A 24993-nucleotide genomic window follows, 5' to 3' on the forward strand; every position below is an offset into this window, starting at 1 on the left:
CCCTGGGGAGCGTACTTGGGCCTCTACTCTTGTTTATTGCAATAATATTGTTGGTGTATTGGAAGATCCTGGGAAAATACGTCTTTTTGCAGGTGACTGTATATCCTTTAATAACGTACACTGTGTTGATGCCCAGACAGGCCTAAGCGAATATAAATATCGTGTTTTCACAATTAATAGCAATTTAGGTTTGAACACTCAAATCAGTAACGTTTGCGCCTCAGCGTTCCGTAAGCTTTGTCAGCTGAGGCATAAGCTTAAAGATGCTCCCTCTCATGTAAAATATCTGGCCTATACCACTTTATTAGACCAATACCAGGATATGATTGAATGGTCTGGGATCCCTACACCAAATCTGACATCAATAGTTATTACTGAACTAATCTCATGTTCAGTAATAACATCCCCGCTCTGTTGTTAAGGCGGAAATTCCTTCGCTTGAAGTTCCTTGTCCTATTGTTCACAAATAAGCTTGAATTAGGCCGTACTCCATACCTTAGACCCCTTACAACAAGAAAAACCCGTCACACCCATGACCTTTCTTTCACCCCATTTTTCGCCAGGAATAACACTTTGAAGTTTTCATTGTTTCGTCGCGCCATTGAAGAATGGGACTTGTCGCCCTTAACTGCACTTTCATCAGTAGAAAACTGGGAGGTGTATCTGTGCCGAAGTGCCGCTGTTCCCGAACGAAGCAGCTTCGGCCATGGGCGGGGGGGGGGGGGGGGGGCTACACCTTCGCGCGACACAAACGCAGCCACCGAAACAATTCGCCTCGGGAGCTTTGTGGTTCCCATTTATAACAATTTAATCTAGTTAGTTTAGCAAACTAAAGCTGTAGAATCGGCTAGTTGGTAATTCATAGTGATCAAACGTAGTGCAGCAGAAACACACGGGACAGAGAGAATACACTAGCGCTCACTTCCAACTCATTCTTTATTCAGATGACGGCACATATATATGCTTAGCCTTACCAAGAACAATATAAAGAGGTAAAAAAAATGGGCCCATCTCCCCGCGAGGGGGACTCGAGTAAAGTTTAGTGTGAGGGGAGTTGGTGGTAGTGAATGCGTTGTATCAGCAGCTTCTTGACGTAGTTTGAATGAGTCAAGGATATAAGGCGCGTTCGTAGCCTTTCATTCTGTGTCGGTTTTGTGGCGCAGTGGGAAGAGCACCATGTACCTCGCGTTCCGCCCACTGGTAGTGAATGCGTTGTATCAGCAGCTTCTTGACGTAGTTTGAATGAGTCAAGGATATAAGGCGCGTTCGTAGCCTTCCATTCTGTGTCGGCTTTGTGGCTCAGTGGGTAGAGCACTTCGATCCCACGACCCTTGCGTTCCGCTCGCAGGGTCATGGGATCGAAACCAGGCGCCGGTAATTATTATCTTTTTATATAGTGTACGTGGAGGGGTGCGGACCAGTTGTTGAGAGCGAGGAGGGTAGCGTGATGCGGGAGAGGAGGAGCGGGGGAGAGGGCGCGCCTGCGCGCTGAGCTGTTGCGGACGCACGGCGGACGCTACATGTGAGTTAAAGAAATGCTCTGCATTTAAAACGCGAGGAGCAGCGCAGAGCAGGCGAGGAGGAGTGGGGAGAGGGCGCACCTGGAACGGCTGTTGCGGACGCCGAGGCACGCCAACGCCGACAACGCCGGGTGACATCGTGAGTTAAAGAAATGCTCTGCATTAAAAACAACAATACTGACAAAAAAAGAGCGAGTCCACCCAACACGCGCCAAACATTTTGACAATCACTGTGGCCTGTCGCGTATGGCACCATATTGCAGGAAATGTAGTTCCCGGTCAGATAACGCAACCGACGGTTTGGTAACACAGTCGTTCCTTTCACGCGCCATCTGAGCTGCCTCACCGATTAAGCGCGCTTGATTGTCGTTGATTATCTCGACTACTGTAGTGTGTGCCTGGGAACTGCGCAGTGCAACCCCTACACGTGCTGACATGCTGTGCCAAAAATCCTTCCTGGCCAGTATGCACATTATTGGCATGCTCGCGTAGACGCTCATTGGGGCATCTGCCAGCCGGTGGGACAGACGGACAGATGCCTCAATGAGCGTCTACCGAGCATGCCAGTAATGTGCGTAATGGCCAGGCAAGTTTTTTGGCACAGCATGTCAGCACGTGTAGGGGTTGCACTTCGCAGTTTCCAGGCTCACGCTACAGTAGTCAAGATAATCAACGACAAACAAGCGCGCTTAATCGGTGAGGCAGTTCAGATGGCGCGTGAAAGGAACGACTGTGTTACCAAACCGTCGGTTGCGTTATCAGACCGTGAACTACATTTCCTGCAATGCGATGCCATACGCGACAGGCCACTGTTATTGTCAAAATGTTTGGGGCGTGTTGGGTGTACTCGCTCTTTCTTTGTCAGTATTTTTGTTGTTGTTGTTTTGTTTTGTTTCTTTCTCTTTTTTTATTGTTCCTGCCAAGGCTAAGCATATATATTTGGCTTCATGTGAATAAAGATTCAGTTGGAAGTGAGGGCTCATCTGTGTGTATTCTTTCGTTCCCGTGTGTTTCTGCTGCGCTACATTTGATCACTAGTTTAGCAAGTTTCAGAATTGCGCGAAAACTGAGGGAACTCTTGTAATTGCTACTTGTCAGCACCAGTTGCTCCTTTCACCTTTTGCAATACCTTGTAAAACACAACCGAATTGGTATTCACCAATTTAGAAAACGGAGTGCCATACTTGGCAAACGGTGTGCGAAACATAGCGTTTCGGTTGGGGCCAGACGTCTGTACGTGGTCTCCACATTTTATTTTCCTGCCCTGCAAACCAATACTTTGCGTATTTTGGCCGTCCGGCCGCGTAATTCCGCCGGGTATGGGTCACGCAGGAGGTGCTGTCGAACAAGTTATTGAAGCCGTGCAAAGAAAGAGCGCAATGGACGCGAAGCTGGGCAAAAACAGGCCCAAAAGAACCGTCGCTAAAGCACGCGGCAAAACCGACGGAATGGTTCCCGCGGTCGCGCCCACCAGCGCGCGAGAACGTAGCACTAAGGTATTTTTTTAGGGACCTTACGTAGCACGCGTTCGCCGCGCCATCTACCCTGTGCTCCGTTAGTCAAAACCGTCCTTCCCCTCTTCAGCCGCGTTAGGAGTTTTTTGTCCCACAAGTCACGAAGGAACCATTGGCTGGTAGAGGTAAAAAGCTTTGCTTTGAAAAGAAAGAAAATAACATACTTGCCCAGTGCATTTCTTGCACTTCAACTTCGGCAGGCTGACATAGGACTCCGTTGTGAATTTGTAGCTCCACTGGCGGTACCAGTCTGTGCTTCTACCATTCATGATGCATCCTCACAGCAGCTATTTTTAAACCGCCCATCCGTTCCCTCTCAGAGTGAGAGGCAACGTCGACTCCGTTCCCTATCAGAGTGAGAGCAGAAGCTTCTGAGCTAGCAATGTAATTTTCACACATCCGCAAGACACCCCTCATTGACTTTATTGCACCATGGCAACTCCGGGCTGTTTCTTGTGACCTGTCCTTTTTGCGATTCGACAAAAACATGGCGCCAAGAGAAGTTATTATGCAGCTCCGTTGTGCTTCCTCTACAGAGCTTCCTCTTCCTGCAGGAGACGCACCAGTGTGCAGAGTTTTACTGTGACGAATTAAAGACAGCTGACAGACTTAAACGTGGCTAACGTGACAGACTTTAAGTTGGCTAAAAGAATGAACTCACACAACAGCATTTTTACGACTGAAGTACACGGCATTTTACACGTTTTACATTACATTGTTACATTGTTCAACAAAGTCCATAGTGTATATATATTTTCTTAGCTTTGTACGTGCACTTTTGTCAAGATGACTTTCAAACAAATTATGTAATCAGTCTTGTTTGTAAGGCCCTAATGCCGACAGAAGCCTCAAGGTTCGAAATAACAATATGTTGGGTTCCTGACCATTGTGGGATAGCCGGGAACGAAACCACAGATCAAATGCCCACTGCGGCGACGCAATAGAACACAGTGGACATAGCAACAGTGCAGTACACTGACACAAGGACACACATCAGAGACCAACTTCGCAACACATGGCAAGCACACTAGAGGGAACAGACAGATAGCAAGTCGCTGGATAAAACCACTCTTGAAACCATACACCACTGACGCACGCAACAGATAACAGAAGTTGCCCTTGCTAGGCTACGGATGGGGCACACACATGTCACATCACTCGTATCTACTCATGGGGTCTTCAAGACCTCTGTGTAGCAGGTGTGGAGATGCCCTATCCGTAGTTCACATACTTATTCAATGCAAGGCACTTGACCCGACACGACGCAAACCCTTAGCACAACTATACAGACTACGCATCCCACTACACCCAACGTTTTCCCTATCTGCCGATCCCATGTTTTCTGTCAAGCGCGTTTTTAAATAATTAGCGGAGAGAGAGAGGAAACGTGTATTGCCCAGTCACCGACCTATGTCCAGGTCAGCTAATGATGGATCCTGAGGCGTCACTGTATTCATAGTACCCGCCGCGGTGGCTCAGTGGCTAAGGCGTTGCGCTGCTGAGAACGAGGTCGCGGGTTCGATTCCCGGCCGCGGCGGCCGCTTTTCTGATGGAGGCGAAAAGCAAAAACGCCCGTGTGTACGAGATTTCGGCGCACGATAAAGATCCCCAGGTGGTCAAAATTAATCCGGAGCCCTCCACTACGGCGCGCCTCATCGCCTGCGTTGCCTCGGCGCGTTAAACCCCACAATCAATCAATCACTGTATTCATAGTAGTCCAGAATGTCCTTGGAGATCTTCTGGATATGACGGCAGAGAGCCTCCTGGGCAGCCCTAACGTCTGTTCCGGGCGGGGGAGCCAGCCAAGTGTCCCATGAGGTGATGCGGGAGAGCGAGGGGGAAGCTTCGGGGGGGGGGGGGGGGGGGGGCGGAGGCATTTGCAGTAGGAGTGTGGTATAGAGGGGTGCGCACCACCAAAAGGGCAGGTTGCGGGACCAGAGCACTTTCGTATGCTATGCCGAATGTGATGAAATGAGAGGGAGCGGGTATGAGCCTGGCGGAGAAGAAAGGTTTGGGCGCGGGTGAGGCGCGGGTGTGGAGAAGGGTAGACTTGGCGGGCGAGGCTAAAGGAGAGTAAAGTAAATTTACGGGCCGCGCGATTATGAAGAAAAGTGGAAGGAGGATGGTATGAGATTAGCCAGAGCATAGACGGACCCGGGAATAGATCTCGGGAAAGCGCGTTTACTCTTACGTTGCCGTCCATGTTAGCGTGGCCAGGACAAAGAGGTGAGAAGGATGTCTGTTAAGAGTGTCAGTCATTAGGTTAGAAGGAAAGGGGTTGACGGTATAGAGTAAATAATTTCGGGTGGCGGATTGCGAATCTGTGAAGATGTAACGGAGGAGGTTCTGAGAGCAGCATGCTCTTAGGCAAGAGGGATGGAGTGCTCTTTTAGGGAGGTAGCATCTGGCGGACAGAAAAAAGGCGTTTGTGGGGGAACCAGCCACGAGTGGCGTAAAAAGGCTGCGGTTCCTGTTTGCGCGGAGGAAAAAATGACTGGCGTGTGTAAAATATACCACCGATCCCTGCTTTTCTAGGAAGGAGACACGTTTGGTGAGGGCTTTACAGTGTAGAACACGACGGGTGGCATGCCTGGACGGGTTCATATTCTAAGGTAGGGGTTTTATGCGGATACGTGGGAACGGGGCCCAAGGAGGGGGATTGGAGGAAGCGACGCAGTAAGGTAGGTCATCGTCTGTAAAAGTGCCCGACCCTGGCGAGATGTCTGAATGAGTTAAATTTTAAATGCGAATGCATTTCTTAGTCGGAGGTTGTCATGCGTTGGCCGGCGTGCGCCTAGCAACAGCAGTGACGCCTAGCAACCGGAGCACGTCGTAGCTCGGGCGGGAGTAGCGGAGGGCAAGGGGAGAGGAGGAGCGCGCTCGGCGTATGAGGGCGCTCGCATTGCGGAGCTCGGGCGGAGTAGCGGAGAGTGAGTGGAGAGGAGGAGCGCGCTCGGGCGTGTGAGGGCGCTCGCATCGCGGAGCTCGGCGGAGAGAGCTCGCGCGCGGGGCGGGCGTGTTGCGCGGGTCTCTCTCTCCTCTCGTTGTACCTGACGGCCACAATCACCGCCTTGTGGTCGCTGAAGTGCAGGGTCAAAGGGTCTTTGAGAGGCATACGCGCTGAAACTGTGCCGCGCGTATGCCTCTCAAAGACCCTTTGACCCTGCACTTCAGCGACCATCAGCGCGTATGCCTCTCAAAGACCCTTTGACCCTGCACTTCAGCGACCACAAGGCGGTGATTGCGGCCGTCAGGTACAACGATAACACAAACAGGTGCTGATGAATGAATAAATGGTTACGTTCACACTCTCTTCATTAAGTACGCCATTAATAATAATTACTCGCAGCGGACTCATCGGTGCACCCAATGCATTCGCATTTCCGCACGATCCCCTTCGGGGAGGTGGAGGGATTTTTTTAGACCTAATTTGATACCATGCACGATAACTCCCTGGCCTTATACACCAGCCCTCCTCATTGTCGCTTTGTGTTTTTACTTTTGTCCTTGCTGACTGATTTTAGTGTTTACGTTTTCACCTCTCATATATAACCACTGTTTTGGCGCTCTTTGCCCCAGTTGGCCTTGCGCAATTAACATCCAACCATCATCATCATCATCAGTCTGTGTTTTTGACGCACAATAGGAATATCCGCAGTCGCTCGGAAACATGAGCAACACAGACGGCTCTTTGCTCATTATTTTGCCCTAAACTCTTCCTAAAAAAGCGATCGCCAAGCTAAAAAAAGAGCTCACCACACATTTTCGTCAACGGAATCCCCCAAAATGGCGTCGTTTGTCTGTTTCGGTTTTTTCCTGGTAGATGGCGGCACTTTTGCATAACGCCTCGCTTGCTGTAATAAAATGGTAACCACGTAGCGATAATGGTGAGCGACGCGATAAACGTAGCTCTATGGGTTCTGCAAACAGGCAGAATGAGGGACAGCGCGAAAATATTAGCACACAGTCGCCCGGGCGACGACAGCGACGGAGGCCCCCGGCGGCAGGGTATTAGTGTCAGTGTCGCCCACATTATCTGTCGGCAGCACCCATTGAGTTACGTCGTTCGGGTCGCTCACTAAAATCGTTCCATGTCATTACCCCTTAACACTTGGACGCTTGCTGCTCCTATTCGACAAAATGGAGTAATGGAAGAGCTTACGTTTCTTGTCTTCAGTGGGAATATTTGTCAGAGAACCTGACGTGAAGCTGACGTGAAGCCAGTAACCGCACCAAGGTCCAGTGCGTTGCCCAGAGTCGTCGCACTTGCTGGGCGCGCCTAATCACAATGCACACCAAAGACCCAAGCTGAAGCTTCACTGGGGGGAACGATGCGTAGCGCCGCTACGGGACTCTCAGTCCATCCCACCAGGAAAGCGCGCCCAGACTTTCTTGTTACTGCACCCGGAAGCACGTTTTCGTCACACTGCGAAAAGCGCTGGGACTGCGCGTCCAACATAAACGCTATTTCGAACTCGCGTAGTGTATTCGTTCGTTAATACGTTTGCTTTGTGGGTGCGCTTTCGATGGCAAGGAGCGCAGCCCATAACGCGATCTATAAAACAGGGGACTTTGTAACGATATGGTTGCATATCCCCGGAGTTGTTCCTTCTCTCGGGTCTTCATCTCGGTGAGTTATAGCTTAAAATTGCCTATTTAAAGAAGTGAACTGGCCTAGAAGTCAAAAATGTTTTGTTGCCGACCGAGATATTTCGCATGCTGGATAAATACACCACAGAGTGGCAGAGTCTAGGGATGTTGGTGTCTACGATGTTCAAGGCCTCGAACCACTGATGCTGATTTCACTGATGCTTGAATTAATGTTTGTAGGAAGATATTGCATGAAGTCTTTTTGTATTATTCCAGAGAGGAAGGGCAAATCTCAAAGAATATTCACAGAACATGAAATACAGAACGACAACGCAAGACGTTTTAAGTAAGTTAACTTCTCGAACTTTTCGTAATCAGGTACTCGTTTATTTGAAATCAATATTCCTGTTAATATTTTATTTCTTTTTCGCGAATTCGTCGCACTAGCAACACAGTTTACGGATCCTTCGGCAAGCGCAACTAGGCTGAAAAGAAGCCACCATGGAGGCTCAATCCTGCCGCGCTCGCTGCGGCTGCGATCATGAGAAGTGCCATGTTGGCTGCCGCTGTGGTCGCGGAGCTGGAGAACTTGAAGGATCGGTAGACGACCCTGTTGCCCAGTGGCTGTTGGTGGCGCAAGTTTCCCGCCATCCGGTACTTGCAGTTGTTCACCATGGTGTACAGGTTGTTCCTCAGCTTCGTGAGCTGCGTGCATCGGAGAGAGAGAGCGAACAATGACTAAAGTGGAAGTCTGGGAATGTTGGTTCATCATTTTCAGGGCAAAACCACTGAAAACACGCTACACAAGAGGAGGCTGTACTTGTGACTGTCCTTGTGTTGCCTCCCCTCTTGTGTAGCGTGTTTTCACTGGTGTTTCCCCGAACAATGACGCTGAGAAACGCGAGAACAAGCCATTCGGCAAAAGGCGCGCTTGATTCACCTGTGATCTACAAACAAAAACATCAGCCATCTTTTTTTCATATTGCAGAGCAATAAAGCGTGGCACGATAGTGTTTTATAAATGCTTTGAGAACTGTGAATGGCCATTTTAGGTACCGCGATCCTCTTGAGTAACGAGCAAGGCAACACAGTGAGGACAGGTGTGCGAGCTGTTAAGGTTGCCTGATGAAACGAAGCGCGAAAGAAACTGACAAGAACACAAAAAAAGTGGGGTTTTCACTAAAAACACGAAAATATGTTCATAACCCAACGATGACAATGGTGGAGCACGAAGCTTTCTCGTTAGGGATTCTTTGGTTGTCGTCTGAGTTTGGACGTTGGCTTTTAGGCGGTTTGGACTTTGACTCATTGAGCTATGACTTTGACTGCTAAACATTTTCGACTCTCGATCGCTGTGGCTTTGACTTTGACCCTTCGCCATTTGATTCGCACACAGAAAGATTCAGGTTCAACCACTGTCGATAAACGGCGGGGTGCATAATTTTTCTAATTTCGTACGTCCATGTACCCGTCTTTATATCTAGACTGCTTCGACCGTGCGACTGTGTGCTATTTTGCGCTGTGACAAAACTCTGGTACGTCATGCAGGTTTCGCATTGCTCGTGTATCAACGTGCAGACTGCACCAGGTTTTTGCTGTTTTCGTTTCGTGCCCCACATGGAAGCGTGTGTGTCGAATTTACCTTTTGCGCCGAGCGCGGCCCTTTTACTTCGTCAAATAGTGAATCGTTTTCTTTGTGTGGGTTATCTGCGTGACCCTTTTTCGCGAACCGTATGTCAAGTGCGCTTGGATACAGTTTTACTGAAATTTCTTTTTACCTCGCGCGCTCATGACGGCAGCTTTTATGGCTACCTACGTGAGGTTGTTCTTGCGGCTAGACTTGGTTTCACGTTTTTCCGTCCAGTATTTGGTGATGATTTACCAAGAAAAGCAGTAGAGAGACCTTCTTGATGCGGCTTTGCTGATTCCGTGGCACAGATGCATATGTAGTGAAGTGCCAAGGCAAAATGTATGTCAGCGTAAGAATAATGGCCACGCGGCCGTATGTGAAATTCTTTTTCTTTACATTACACGCGAGACTACGTTACACCCGTTAAAACTTGTCTGGTCTATGGGGCCCCGATTGTTTGCTTTGTAAGAAGCCAGAGACAGTAGAGTACGCGTATATACACTGTTGGGATGGGGTGTTTATTTGAGAAGTTTTGAAGTTACACTAAAAAAGGATTTCCCGCTGAAGAGCCATGCAATCAGGTGCTCGGCCATTGAAAATGAAGGGGGCATAGAACATGCCAATCTGGAATGGAAGTTCACCATAATGATAGTGATGTGAGGCCGTGCAGAGAGTTGTTCTGTCAAAGTGTACGGGACATATTAGAAGTGAGCAAAGCACAACCTCGCCCACCTGACTGGATGAACGAATTGAAAAGTATGGAAGGGCTCCGGTCTTTTTAACAATGGCACACTAGTAAGTGACGTGCTTGTGTTTTTGCCATTTCTTATCGCTTTTTCGTTTTGTGACTTGCATGCCAAAGATAGACAACAAAGAAGGAGCTAGAATGCTGCAATGGGATAGACGTCGCTTTCATAACGCGAGGGACCTAGGTTCGATTCGGACTACGGGAAGTGTTTCCTAACCGTGGAGATTTGCAGCTGATTGTAATGTTTGGCACGTAGCACAAAAACCCCAAGGAGTGCCTTTGTTAATCGATTTTGATTTTTGATTTGATTTGATTGTAGGGTTTAACGCGCCGACGCAACGAAGGCGATGAGGCGCGCCGTAGTGGAGGGCTCCGGATTAATTTTGACCACCTGGGGATCTTTAACGTGCGCCGACATCTCGTACACACGGGCGTTTTTGCTTTTCGCCTCCATCAGAAAAGCGGCCGCCGCGGCCGGGAATCGAACCCGCGACCTCGTGATCAGCAGCGCAACGCCTTAGCCACTGAGCCACCGCGGCGGGTTGCCTTTGTTAATCAACAACGCCACAGCTGGCGCAACACCTGCTCCGCAGAAGGTCCACGCGACTCCACGAACGACGCGCATGCGTTGTGCAGGTACGCGCCATTGCGGCGCCCTAGATGTCCTCAAGCGCCACCGCACATCGGCGCCGTTTTTCTATTGATCCCGCGCGCTCGTAAGGTTGCGTCAGTTATCGACATGGGGCGGCCGCGGAACGTACGCACGCCCCAGGAAGAAGGCGCGTACCAAGAGGCGCGCCGTGCTGCTAATAGAGCAGTAAAATTAGTAGTATGCTGCTAATAGAGACCGACAGCGTCGACGGCGATCCGATATAGCAGGTGTAGCCGCGGACATAGCGAGAAATCCTGCAGATTCGCCACGGTTGAAGCCTTGCGTGACTTAGTGCCAGCCTCCCCAGTTTTTTCCTTCACTTCACTACGATCAGCATCATCGTCAGAGAAGCATGGCTTTCCTGCAGTGTCGTTTTAACGAGACATTTCCCACCAGGAATGCATAGCAAGCTTCGCTTTAAAAGAAATAGCACCAAGAGGATACTGTAAGGCATGACTCAAGCACAACACGTGTGAAGCCTTTATTCATATGACGTCCACGTCTGCTATTAGCGAAGGCCCGAGATTCAGCGAAACTCGGGAGACACGAGCTCTAGTGACGCCCACGCAACGAAATGATAGTATTTCGAGGCGGCATTCAAGCACTTTAAAATGCGACTCGTTCTATGTGCTGAATATTAAGGTGACGTAACCGGTCCAGGGCAGCATGTTCTAAGAAGGCGCGAATAGGGCATGGCGCATTTTCCAGTGCGTCCGCTTGCTCCACGGTTGCACGGGTGGTTACTCGGGGTAAGAAAATGCAGCTACTTTACTCTATCGCGCTTTTATTTTATTACATTATGAAAGGAAGCACATTATGTAAGGAAACACATTACGTTAGAAATTACGTACTAGGGTTCCATATTTGTCCCTAATTCCAAGTAGTTTATTTAACATCTTTAAAATGTTTTATGCCAATGACTACCAAAATAATTTGTGCGTGGGCGTGGAACGAGCCATTATCCCGTGCCACGAGTTGCATAACTGCTAGTTCGTAGATCTAGTCGTGACATTTGCGTTAAGAATTGCTTAAATTTATCATTTCAAATATTTGTGTAACTGATATAGCAGGCGGTAGGAATGAAGCTGCCCAATATTGATTATTCTATGTTCTTCAAACAACTGGAGTAAAAACGGAGACACCGACCAAAAGAAACTTAAAAACTTTAAAACAACAACACGCCGTTTCGGCTTCGTTACTGAAGCCTTGTTCACAATGAGGCGAATAAAAGTTCATGCACGCTTATGTTCTCTTGAGCACGTGACGTAGGCAGCGCGTGTACGACGGGGGGAGGGTTCCTTCATTTCGATTAAGTGTATGACGTGTCGTCTGTATTTCCAGAGACTAGAGATAGAGCCGAGATCAGAAGTTCCTTTCTTGGCCGATGATTGTGGAATTATCCCAATCAATCCCATGGGCCGTTGCACCCACGTGCTCGGCAAGAGCATTCGACGCAACACGCTTGTTTTTTACATCGTTCTGGTGCTGCCGTAATCTTTGCTTGAAGTTACCCGATTCACCTATGTAAGCGAAATCGCAATCTGCGCATGAAATCTTGTAGACTACGCCAGGAAACGATTCTCTTGGAACCCTATCCTTACCGCCCACGAGTGCGTTCCGCAGCTTACACGCAGGCACGTGTGCCACCTCAACGTCATAACTACGCAGCACGCGGGACAAGGCTTCGCTTACACCAGGGATGTAGCGAATGGCACCACGCTTTTTTGGTCGCGGATCAACCGGAACGGCAGGATTGGACAGGCGGCGTTCCACCCCATTCAAGAACGCTCGGGGATAGCCGTTTGCCGAGAGATCGTTTCGTACCCTGTCGAGGTCGGCGAAACGGTCTTCTGCTTTCGTACAAAGGCGGTTCGCATGGCTGAAGAGCGAGGCAGCAACAGACCTTTTGTGAGCGTCAGGGTGAACGGACCGAAAGTTTAGGTATCGGCCAGTGTGCGTATCCTTTCTGTACACATTAAACGAGAGCGTACCATCGCATCGGCTGACAAGCACGTCCAAAAATGGGAGTCTATGGTCGACCTCAGTCTCTACTGTGAATTGGATGGCCTTTTCTTGACTGTTCAAATACGCAGTGAACGAAGCCAAGGCGCTGCGTCGAACCACACAGAAACAGTCGTCCACGTAGCGCAGAAAAATTCTTGGGCGTGGACTGAAGGAAGCGAGTGCGCGATTTTCCAGCCATTCCATCGTTCAAGAAATGGCCATCCAATTCACAGTAGAGACTGAGGTCGACCATAGACTCCCATTTTTGGACGTGCTTGTCAGCCGATGCGATGGTACGCTCTCGTTTAATGTGTACAGAAAGGATACGCACACTGGCCGATACCTAAACTTTCGGTCCGTTCACCCTGACGCTCACAAAAGGTCTGTTTCTGCCTCGCTCTTCATCCGTGCGAACCGCCTTTGTACGAAAGCAGAAGACCGTTTCGCCGACCTCGACAGGGTACGAAACGATCTCTCGGCAAACGGCTATCCCCGGGCGTTCTTGAATGGGGTGGAACGCCGCCTGTCCAATCCTGCCGTTCAGGTTGATCCGCGACCAAAAAAGCGTGGTGCCATTCGCTACATCCCTGGTGTAAGCGAAGCCTTGTCCCGCGTGCTGCGTAGTTCTGACGTTGAGGTGGCACACGTGCCTGCGTGTAAGCTGCGGAACGCACTCGTGGGCGGTAAGGATAGGCTTCCAAGAGAATCGTTTCCTGGCGTAGTCTACAAGATTTCATGCGCAGATTGCGATTTCGCTTACATAGGTGAATCGGGTAACTTCAAGCAAAGATTACGGCAGCACCAGAACGATGTATAAAACAAGCGTGTGGCGTCGAATGCTCTTGCCGAGCACGTGGGTGCAACGGGCCATGGGATTGATTGGGATAATTCCACAATCATCGGCCAAGAAAGGAACTTCAGATCGCGGCTCTATCTCGAGTCTCTGGAAATACAGACGACACGTCATACACTTAATCGAAATGAAGGAACCCTCCCCCCGTCGTACACGCGCTGCCTACGTCACGTGCTCAAGAGAACATAAGCGTGCATGAACTTTTATTCGCCTCATTGTGAACAAGGCTTCAGTAACGAAGCCGAAACGTCTTGTTGTTGTTTTAAAGTTTTTAAGTTTCTTTTGGTCGGTGTCCCCGTTTTTACTCCAACATGTTTCCCGACCAGACGGGTTTCCGTCAAACCCTCGACTTCATCCTCAAACAACTGCTTATTTGGATGAAGATGCGGGACGTTACTTACAGATCTCAGAGCTTTCTTGACTAACAGCAATAAGGCCGGGTTTAGACTGCTGCCAAATGACGTCATTTTACGTCTCAGCCAACTGAACTGCATGACAAGCCGTTTTTCTAAGTTGATAAATCACGATACGGCTTGTGCGTCTGTAGTCTGAACATAGCCTCACGTGTTAATAACTGCTGTTAGAACAGAAAGCTATCAGATATGTAAATAACTTGCCGTATCTTCATTCAACTGAGCAATTCTTTAAACAGCACAGAATAACCAAAACTTGGCAGCTAAACAATGTCCCGAATTGCACAACTTTTCAATTTTGCTTCTGTTATTTTCCTTCGCTCTTCACCGCTATTGTTCGATGAAGCTCTTTACAGTTGTTTTTTTATAGAGTCATATCCCCTCACTCTTCTCTCTTCCTTCGCCCTCTTTCCACTCTCGCTGACCGTCCTGACTTCCCACTGTTACTATCGGTCACGACTCAGCTCTTCACAACACTTGCATGCTCTGCTACCTTACAGGAGATGACGACGCTGGACAAAACCCGTTGAAATGTGTACAGATCGCCCCAATAAAAGAGATGTTCCGCTGATTGTATACCTTCGTACCAGTAACGTTTTCTCAATAATGGTGCGAAAAGTTTGCCGCGCTGACGATAAATTAAATGCACGGTCATGCAACGCCTCGTTCGAAACAGTTTTGCGAGCACACGATAACACAAGCGCACTTTACTGCTGCAGACGGATAGACGCATGGTAGGACCTGCGGAACCCGTGTACGGTGAACCACCTAAAAGAAGCAAGAACCATGCCTGTAGTGGTCTTGTTGCGCACATACGGCAACCTGTCGACTGTTGACGGGCGCTGGTACGGGCACCACCAGCCAACAGTCGACGGAGCAAAAGCTGCATCGAAACCATCGCAAAGGGTCTCAGTCGCCAAATGACTTCACAGCAAAAGCACACCACCTTTCCAGAGACAAAAGCAAGCTCTAAATTCTTCCTCCGCTGAAGAAGAAGATCTGTCGGGCTAGAAATATGCCTGATACGGCGACCGTGAAATTGAACCACGGTGCACGAGCCGCCATCAAAAGTTCAACTCGGCCATGCAATATTGCTACCCGCTACGCTATCACCCGTGCGCTCCTCATGAGCTTTGCTACAGATGCCACCGATTTCCTTCTGCAGGACGTCATCCATCGTCATGGTGCTCCGCGCCAGTTGGTCAAGGACTGTGGCTGGTACTTTTTGTCGCAGGTTGTCGAGGACCTTCTTCCCTCTTGAGAAACAAAGCACCAAGTGACGACTACATAGCATCGTCAAACTAATGGCCTTACTGAGCGGCTCAACAAACCACTGACTGACATGCTTGCAATATATGTTTCCAGAGACTATCGGGATTGGGACGTAACACTAGCTTATGTCCCTTTTGCGTATAATTCCTATCGGTACGACACGGCTGGTTATTCTCCTTTCCTCCTACTCTTTGGCCGTGAGCCTACTTTGCCGTTCGACATCACGTTGCCGGCTTCAAGTGAGCCGACCACTGCATATGCTTGTAGCTTCATCGCCCCCGCTGAAAAGGAGCGCCAGGTTGCCCGACAACGGCTTTTGGCACCACAATCATCTCAGAAGTCTCGATACGACGAGCGCCACGGCCCTTCACACTTAACTCCTGGTTGCTTGGTTCTTTTGTGGACCTCTTCTCAGCGTGTTGGACTGTCTGAGAAGCTTATGTCCCCGTTCACTGGCCCACTACCGCGTCGAGCGTTCCGTCACCCCGCGACCTACGAAATTGTGCCCCTGTTGCCTCTGACATCGTCTGGGCACTCAGCACCTCAGCTCGTTCACATGAGTCGCCTGAAGCCGTAGCACCGACGGGATCCACCTACTCACCTACTACTTCTCCTTTATAACAGGCACCTGGACGGTGCATTTGCGGCGGGGGAGTCTGTCACAGAATTGAGCGAGGTAATAATTTAGTGGCCGATGGCTCGGACGGGAGGAGCGACAAACAACTCCTCCTTACGTGCGAATTCGAGAATGTGGTTCGGACCTGCTAACCGGCGATAGGTCCACGCCTGATTGGCCGCTGGCGTGAGGCACGAGACGGGGCACGGGAAAACAGTTTCAAAACAACGGGCATTTACTTCACATTCACAGGAAATTCGAAACAGACAGACAGGAGGGTTGACGAGTTAATACACAGTGCAGTTGACACCCCGTTGGGGTCAGAGCTGCCAAGACACCGACACGAATAACATTAATCACAATGAAAGAAAAGGTACAAGCCGTTACGAGCCCGAGGAGGAGACGACAGTAAATGAAGGGGACAGTAGAGTATACAATAGGCGGGGTTGGAGGCTTCCCCCAACTACTAACAATAGGCCCGCTAGAAACACATACCGCGTGGTGCACTGAAGGAGGCGGATAAGCCCGTGCAGTCCGCTTAGGGAAATACAACACAGAAGATGAATAGGAAGAGTAAGAGGAAAGGTGGAGAAGGGGAGAACATCTTAGCTGCGGTCCGGCTGATGGTCTCGCCGGGGTGACGGAGGCTGTCGGTCGTCTGTGGTGGGGCGCCGCTGATCAGCGACGCAATTAGGGTGAACTCCGGCCGCGCACTGTCGCCTCCTTGAGGAATCTTCGGGGGCCCGAAGTTCACCGCCGTCGTCGCTCGGCCTCCCCAGCACAGCCCTCAAGGCCGACGCCGCGTCCCGGCCGTACGTCCGGCCGCCACCAGTTCTCAGCCCATTCTCCTCGGAAACCCCGCACTGCACCACGCACACTGTCCACCGGGCCGCGCGTCTTCCGAGAATTCGCGGGGCGCAGCCTTCAGTAGGCCGCGGCACTCTCGCCCACCTCTCTCCCCGAAACACATGGCCAGCCGACCCGGGTGCGACAATGGCGGCGAGAACATTCCTTCGCTTTGCGGTACGGCCCCTCTCGGCGAACGACAAGAAATGGCGAGCGGCAAGAAAACCCGTCAAGGAGGGACATGAATTTCGCGACACCGCCCCCCCATCAAGAATGTTATCCCTATTAACATTCCAAATATTCAAAGCGAAATTCAGGTATACACACACAAAAAAAAATCCATCACCCCAATTACCCGGCCTAGACAAAAAGGCGCGACCCTCAGAAGTACAACACACGCATACAATACAAAGAAACTGTGCACCAAAAAAATACAAATATTCGCACACACCTACATAACTACATTAAGTTGAGAAAAAAACACACACTATTCATACATCAATACCTACCCATAAGTATGCGTGCTGAAGACATAACAAAAAGACCCCCAAAGTACTACCAGAAACCTGACAAAAACTAGACCACATAAGGGTGGCACGGGGCGCGCTGAACGATGCACCCACATATAGCTTCACGGTGATACAGCCAAACACGTCTCATATTTCAATAGGTTCTCCCGTGCATGTAAGAGCTGAAGAATTTCAGTGCCCGGAGGCGACACTCCTCTATTGCCGATTACGCCCGTTCCCTCGGAAACAACTTCCGATTCGTAGATTCTCCCGGGTGGAGCACGGTGCCCTTTCACTGCAGTAACATCACCCCGCCTCCACTTGTTGGAGGCATCTGTGCAAAGCACCAAGGATTGGTCGGAGCTGGCAACCTGCAAAACAGGTGCCCTGGAAAGAAGCCGCCTCAGTTCATTGAAAGAGCGCTTCCGTTACCCCCGATACCACCAGTCTCGCTCCTCGAGCTCAGGAATTCCATAAAACAGGTGCCCCGGAAAGAAGCCGCTTCAATCCATCGAAAGAGCGCTCCTGTTACCACCAGTCTCGCTCCTCGAGCGCAGGAATTCCATCTCTTCTCTCTTTCTCTACCATATTTCGTGCCGGCCGATCCTTATCGTGTACCACGATCTCCCACTCAAACGACTCGCGCTCCCTCTCTCTCTCGTCTTCCCGTTGGCGCCCTCGCGCTCTTTTCTCTCTCTTCTCTAAAAAAAAATCCTGAAGAGCGCTCTCTTCGATGCGCATCTTTAGAAGAGCGACTAGACGCTCCAAATCTCTCATTCTGCCTGCCGCAGAAAGAACACTTATTTCGTGCTAACCTATGCCTCACGCCCTGGGCCAATCGTGGTTAGCGGTCCTGCCGTGGACGCCAGTTTGTCACAGAATTGAGCGAGGTAATAATTTAGTGGCCGATGGCTCGGACGGGAGGAGCGACAAACAACTCCCCCTTACGTGCGAATTCCAGAATGTGGTTCGGACCTGCTAACCGGCGATAGGTCCACGCCTGATTGGCCGCTGGCGTGACGCACGAGACGGGGCACGGGAAAACAGTTTCAAAACAACGGGCATTTACTTCACATTCACAGGAAATTCGAAACAGACAGACAGGAGGGTTGACGAGTTAATACACAGTGCAGTTGACACCCCGTTGGGGTCAGAGCTGCCAAGACACCGACACGAATTACATTAATCACAATGAAAGAAAAGGTACACGCCGTTACGAGCCCGAGGAGAAGACGACAGTAAATGAAGGGGGCAGTAGAGTATACAATAGGCGGGGTTGGAGGCTTCCCCCAACTACTAACAATAGGCCCGCTAGAAACACATACCGCGTGGTGCACTGAAGGAGGCGGATAAGCCCGTGCAGTCCGCTTAGGGAAATACAACACAGAAGATGAATAGAAAGAGTCCGAGGAAAGGTGGAGAACGGGAGAACATCTTAGCTGCGGTCCGGCTGATGGTCTCGCCGGGGTGACGGAGGCTGTCGGTCGTCTGTGGTGGGGCGCCGCTGATCAGCGACGCAATTTGGGTGAACTCCGGCCGCGCACTGTCGCCTCCTTGAGGAATCTTCGGGGGCCCGAAGTTCACCGCCGTCGTCGCTCGGCCTCCCCAGCACAGCCCTCAAGGCCGACGCCGCGTCCCAGCCGTACGTCCGGCCGCCACCAGTTCTCAGCCCATTCTCCTCGGAAACCCCGCGCTGCACCACGCACACCGTCCACCGGGCCGCGCGTCTTCCGAGAATTCGCGGGGCGCAGCCTTCAGTAGGCCGCGGCACTCTCGCCCACCTCTCTCCCCGAAACACATGGCCAGCCGACCCGGGTGCGACAATGGCGGCGAGAACATTCCTTCGCTTTGCGGTACGGCTCCTCTCGGCGAACGGCAAGAAATTGCGAGCGGCAAGAAAACCCGTCAAGGAGGGACATGAATTTCGCGACAGAGTCGCGTCACAAACTTTGGCCAGCTTCCCTAGATATTTACATGAAGCATAGCCGCATATCTTTGTAGCCAACTTCCCCTATCTAGGTTTGTGCTCCGGTTGAAAGACGCTGGTTCATGACCAACGGAAAGAAGAGAAGGCAGACGAAGTACGCCTTCCTGCTGGACAGGCTGCTTGCCATCAACCTGCCTTTGTGTCAGTCACTACGGTATCTGCTTTGTAAATACACCCCTTCCGACATTGTATCTCTTCGCATAGTTACTTGATATAGTAGTTGCGAAACTCCCCATAGGCCCCATGCTTCAAAAAGTGGCTCTATGATTGGTCCACTGCTTTGGACCTTGTTTTACAGTGGTGACATCTTTTGGTGACAAAAAAAACTATACAACTTGCTTCGCCGCTCAACGACCTGGGCGAAAAATGGCATTTGATTGTGTAAGTAAATTTGTTATGCCGAAGGAACCCAATGTGTTCAACTGTGCAAGTGTTTTATATACATACCAAGCAAAAGTAGTAAAAAGTAATGCGCCCATGTAATGCGCCCATGTAAAAAGTAATGCGCCCAATGACCTCCAGAGGGGTGTCAACCGTCGCTTGCGCACTGTCGTCTGCTGCGCATCCTCTTCGGTCTTCAGGCGGCACATAAATAAACGAGCCGCTGCGACGACTTTATGCAAGCTGAAAATGATTAGTTAGATCCGCTTTAGCGGCTACTAGATTAGTTTTGGTATATATTGAGCTGTAGGCCAAACGATAACTGCAAATTTAGTACTTCAGTTCGGACCTATGTTGTGCCGGAGTGCGGCACAAGTGCCCGACAACAACCCGACAACACACCCGACAACGGGTGTGAGGCAGATGCGCGGACGCAGAAACAATCGTAACCTAAAAACCGGAGTTAAGATAGCAATGAATAAATTACGAAAGCACAAAAATAAAAAAAAATATGCACTTTGAAACAAAATTTAACGTTAAATTTTCACTTTGACTAATTATTTTGTCTTTTGGATAGTGCATGCGGCGGACGCTGTGGCGCCATGGTACGCACGATCCAAAGCAGGGGGGGTCCAGGTGCGGGCCGTTTTATGAGGCGGAGTTTCGCAACTGCCTAACGTCGAAGAGTTCTGATCTCTTCGTTGTCACGTGACAATATCAATACCCAGTTTCATTGGATTTCTCGTGTCAATCTAACACACCCACCCCATTCGTGGGTGTGGCTTAGCAACCGAAGCCCAACACAACCATGGCGCCGACATCGTCGGTGAAATAGTGTCAGTGCTACACAAATCCTGTATTTTATGCTCAAGTGACACATCTTAGCAACAAACACTAAACGAACGAAGTCTTGAGGCTACCGTCAGGCTGTGCCGCCACAGTCGCGGGGGGGTTCGGTCCGAACGATAGGAACGGCCAAGAAGACAAGATTTTCATACTGCAGCCGTCTTCGTACACAGTGAAAGCACAATCGATAATAGATGACATGACTTCAAACGTCCAAAACGCACCCTTAAATGTTCAAACATGTTGATGACATGCTTAATGGGGATCATATGTGGTACACGCCCGCGGTCCGCACGTAAAAAAACGCTGCCTGTTTGACATAGTTGGGGGAAGGGCGCGTTCCCTTTGCTACAGAGAACTCCTCCGCTAACTTAGTTTTGTCTTGCGGTGATCTGCACGGAGCCACACTCAAACCACGTAGCAAAAAGGGTTAAGTGGAAGAACAGAACATCATGAAAATCGGGGCCGTCCCGCGTCGCTTTTCAAGGCCGAGGGCTGGCGCCAGGCCGTAGTTTTGAAAGAAATAACGGGGTTATCTACTTTACGCAACGGAGTGCATATTGAAACTCAATTCTAGACGGCGCTGCACGCGGATGTTTGCACAAGCCGTGCTTTTTGAACGTGAGCGACGTCAAATGGGAGCGCTGATAACGCCAAGCGTACTCCGTGCGATTACGCTGGTTTCGCTTGAGGTTTATCGGATGCTCTACTATGAATACTTTGTTAACTCGAGCCGCTGAAAACTCGTAAGCGAGGTATCTCAGGAATTTCGGAATAGCGCCCCAGGTCCGCCGAGAGCTACTCACGGGCTCACGGACTTCGGCTGAAAGCGAGCCAGGCGGAAGGGGTTCATTGAATTTCGGCAAGCTTCCGCACAGCTGCATCGTCCTTTAAAGGGGATTATGAGCTCCTGCCGTGACTTGAGAACGCCGTGCCATGCAGGCGCTATTTAACACGAATGGGAGCGCCTTAGTGGTACTGTGTTAGTCGCCTTGTGTCGCTGCATTAGAGGTACGTTACATAAAAGGTACATTAAGACATTAAAGTTACATTACAGGTACATTAAAGACGAACCAAACAACGCCAAACTGGTTGCCTGTCGAGCTAGTAGTACCCTGACTGGCGGGGTAGGTCCCCACAATCGCAGTTCCAAGGCGTATGTAAACGCGTGCTGCACTCTAAATGCGGGGCCATGCGTTTCGTTCCAATCCACTTGCAAATGTTCCCAAAGTTCTTTTCAACTGACTAACTTTGTCTGTTTTTTACCCACCTCGGCAAGTTTACAACCGTTTCGCTCCCACAGACGCCGACACCGAGCGGCTGCTTTTCTTCTCAAGAAGTCATTGGTTTAGCACTGGAAATAACTCGACCAAAGAAAAAATGTCCGTCAGGCCAGCATGAAAGCTTGGGGAGGGTGTTCCTTCGTTAGGGTGTTCATCTTGATTTGCCGTAATACGGTCGCTTCGTGTCGAGTGAGTTAGGCGTGCGGGTGTGCATAAGTGTGTCTAGTTTTCAGTTTCAGTTTCAGTTTATTCTCCTTGTGAAAATACAGTGTGTAAAAATACATATACAGAAAGTGTCCTTGTAGTGAGTTAGGATATCTTGAAACTAAGCAGGGCGCTGAGAGAGGAGTAGTGGCAGGGTGATCTGATGCCTGGTTGATGAGCTCGCAGGCTAGGTAATGAGCCGCCCCATTCCCCTCCAGGACAGAGTGGGCGGGGGTCCAAAGTAGATGTATGGGAGGTAAGTGCGGGGCCTCGGGGATGGTGCGTAGAATGCGAGCAGCCTGAGGGCTGCACTTGCTGTTGGCAATGATTCGCAGGGTGGTCTGAGAGTCACTGACGATGATTCCAGGCGAGGCACCATGAGCGATCTGTACAACCGCAAGAGCGATGGCTGCCTCTTCTGCGTCCCTGATATCGCCATTGGGCAAGGTGCATGCGATTTACTGGTTATAGGGACAGTTAGATATGGCAGCGCAGAGGGCGGACCGTCTTTTATATGGGGAGGCGTCCGTATACCAGACGTGCGGATGGGTCGTGAGGATTCTGGTGCGGTACCTCGTTCGTGCTCAGCGCCGACCGTCTTGTGAGCCCGCTTGCATGTTGTTGGGAATAGGGGTGCTTGTATCACGGCTTGAGAAAAGGAATGCACGGGTTGCGAAGAAGGGTGTTGAAATGCGACCGTGCGGCGTAGCCGTTGTAGGATATTTCTGCCCGTAAGCGTGCGTGCGCGGCGATGATTGTGAGAAGTAGGCTGAGCCTGCAAGAGTTCAGCAGATGTATTATGGATGCCGAGCTCCAGGAGGCGCTGGTTAGGTGCCGTTCCGGGAATGCCTACAAACAGCTGTAGAATTATAATGAGTTTTTTTTTTTTCATTTCCAGGTGAGTCAGCTGCAGATAGGGGGTGGACTAGGTTATCTTGGAGTATGAAGGCGAACCTAGAGCCCTCGAACGGTGGGTGTACGGGCTGGTTGACACGACCGATATGAAACTGTTCAACGCGGCAAGTCGTGATCGTTCAACGGAACCCACTGAAAAGCAGCGTTGGTGATACGAAGTAGCGTCCTCAAAATACCCAATCATTACTAGGGACATTAGAAGTTTCTGTGCAATCTTATGCTATCCGTTTCGTAGTGATTCTGCGCTGTTTTTCTCGGGATTCGAACAAAATAGCCATTCATAACTAGCCATTATGCTTTATTACACGCAGGAGGTTGTGAGTGAAATTCGTAAAGCAAAAATCTAACGCACACGCTCCCCTCCGCTCCGCGCCGGCGGTCGACGGAATTCACGGACGGCGGTCGACGGAATTCAGGGTCGCTTATAAAGTGCATTCGCACTTAAAAAATTACGCCCACCTCCCCTCGCGGGAATCCTGGTGTGATGCGACGCTTAGGGAAGTTCAAGCGCAAGCGGAGAGCAACCGTCGACCGAAAGCCCACCGGAGAGCGGCACACCGGTTATATGCGCAGCGCTCTAAGGAGAGGAGACCGCGGAGACAGTGCCGCGGCTATGACGCAACACAATCCAACACAATCCACTTTAATCCAATCCAATCCAAATCCAATCCAAGCCAAGCCAAGCCAAGCCAAGCCAAGCCAAACCAAGCGAAGCCAAAGCAAACCAAGCCACGCCAAGCCAAGCCAAGCCAATCGAATCGAATCCAATCCAATGCACCTCGTGAGAGAGTGTTCGCTATCGGAGAGGAGAGGGGGAGAGTGGCTGCGGACAACGGACGCACGCGGACAACAACGGACGCACGCAGGAAGGACAGGGCCGCCAAGAGATGCTCTCAGCGTCGCATCTAAAAGACTCCGCGTGCCAGTCTAGACCACCAAGGGAGGGTTTTACACTCACCCCACAGACGCAGAATGTCAATTAAACTAGGACCACTCGCACTTGCCTGCTGCTGGCCGATGCCAACCGTGTTGCTGAAGACGACCACGTACGCGTGGTTGGTGCATGGCGGGAAGGTGAGGGAGCCGAGGTAGACGTAGTAGTGTAGCGTCGTGTTGGGAAGCAAGTAGGACAGCGGCATCCTGATCACAGTCTTGTTACCCCGGAAGGTCATCTGCTCCGTCGATCTCACAAGGTCGTCCAGCAGCACGTTGGGTGCTTCTTGTTTCTGCAGCGCAGCGGACGAACGACCGCACCCTCTAAGACAGCGAAAGACAACGTTCTCGTTTTCCTCTTTGTGCGACGCTCTGGGTTTAGTTCCTTCCACCAAGTGCATTACTCAGAACAAAGAACACACGATATCAACGCAGGGTGTCGGGTTACAAACGGGTCGAGGCATTACCCTTCCCTGCCAACTTCCACATCCAGGTGCATTCCAAAATACTGAAGTCTCCCTTAACTGTTTTTGGCTTAGTGATCACGTTCAGTGTGTTCTCGACTGACCGGTTTACATGCCACTCCGGAAGTAAGGTGGGATGAGGATCGAGTGTGCTCTTACTCAGCAGTATGACACCATGTTTTAGCAAGCTCTAAACGTTTCTGAGCAAGATAATTTTCTTCGTTGTTGTTGAAATGTGTTCTCATGTTCTCATATGTTCCCACCAGCACCTTATTGTCCCGGGAAACGTGTGAGCGAATGATGTACCTTGTTGTTTCTTTACTCTAAGTTCATTTCAATTTGATTGCAGTACAGCATACATATTTACAACGGGATTTTCGTAATGAAAAAGGTCCCAAGGCAGAAGCCATCAATGATTCTACACATTTTATAATTGCTGTAATTTAAGCGGCTTTAGAATATAAATGTACAGGAACAGACCCCGATTACAACCTGTTACCTGTCGCGGTGCGAAAGGAGTGCCTATACGGACGGGGCAAAGCAACAAACGAACGATGACAGTGTTTATTTTGCTCTTTTTCCCATGTGCGCGCTAACTGGCCACTTGAAGGAGTAAGACGATTTCACAGGTGCTGCTTAGTTTCCAGTGCTGTTCAGTATGCTACACACTGGGGATGGCTCGCAGTGCTGATGTGAGGCTTTCTTGACGCCCACCGTCGTTCCTTCGATTCTCAGCTAGAAATGAGGTAGCGGCGTTCCCGCTTCAAGTGTGCGTACTACAGCGTTCATGTAATACGTGCTCGTTAGCCAGGT

At 50.3% G+C, this 24993-nt stretch overlaps 1 protein-coding gene across 1 annotated transcript in view; it reads right to left on the bottom strand.

The window, feature by feature from the left end:
* Window positions 1-8104: 8104 nt before the first annotated feature.
* Window positions 8105-24993, bottom strand: part of LOC144164827 (carbonic anhydrase 12-like) — a 52621-nt gene continuing 35732 nt past the window's right edge. The window contains exons 5-6 of the mRNA XM_077695089.1: window positions 23788-24009; window positions 8105-8329 (exon numbers count right to left, since the gene is read on the bottom strand). Coding sequence (XP_077551215.1) covers window positions 8105-8329; window positions 23788-24009 — 447 coding nt within the window. The remainder of the gene's footprint in view (window positions 8330-23787; window positions 24010-24993) is intronic.

This window comes from Haemaphysalis longicornis, unplaced genomic scaffold (genome assembly GCF_048455015.1).
Source record: "Haemaphysalis longicornis isolate Haplotype H1 unplaced genomic scaffold, Haemaphysalis longicornis Haplotype H1 scaffold_14, whole genome shotgun sequence".
Lineage (NCBI taxonomy): Eukaryota > Metazoa > Arthropoda > Arachnida > Ixodida > Ixodidae > Haemaphysalis > Haemaphysalis longicornis.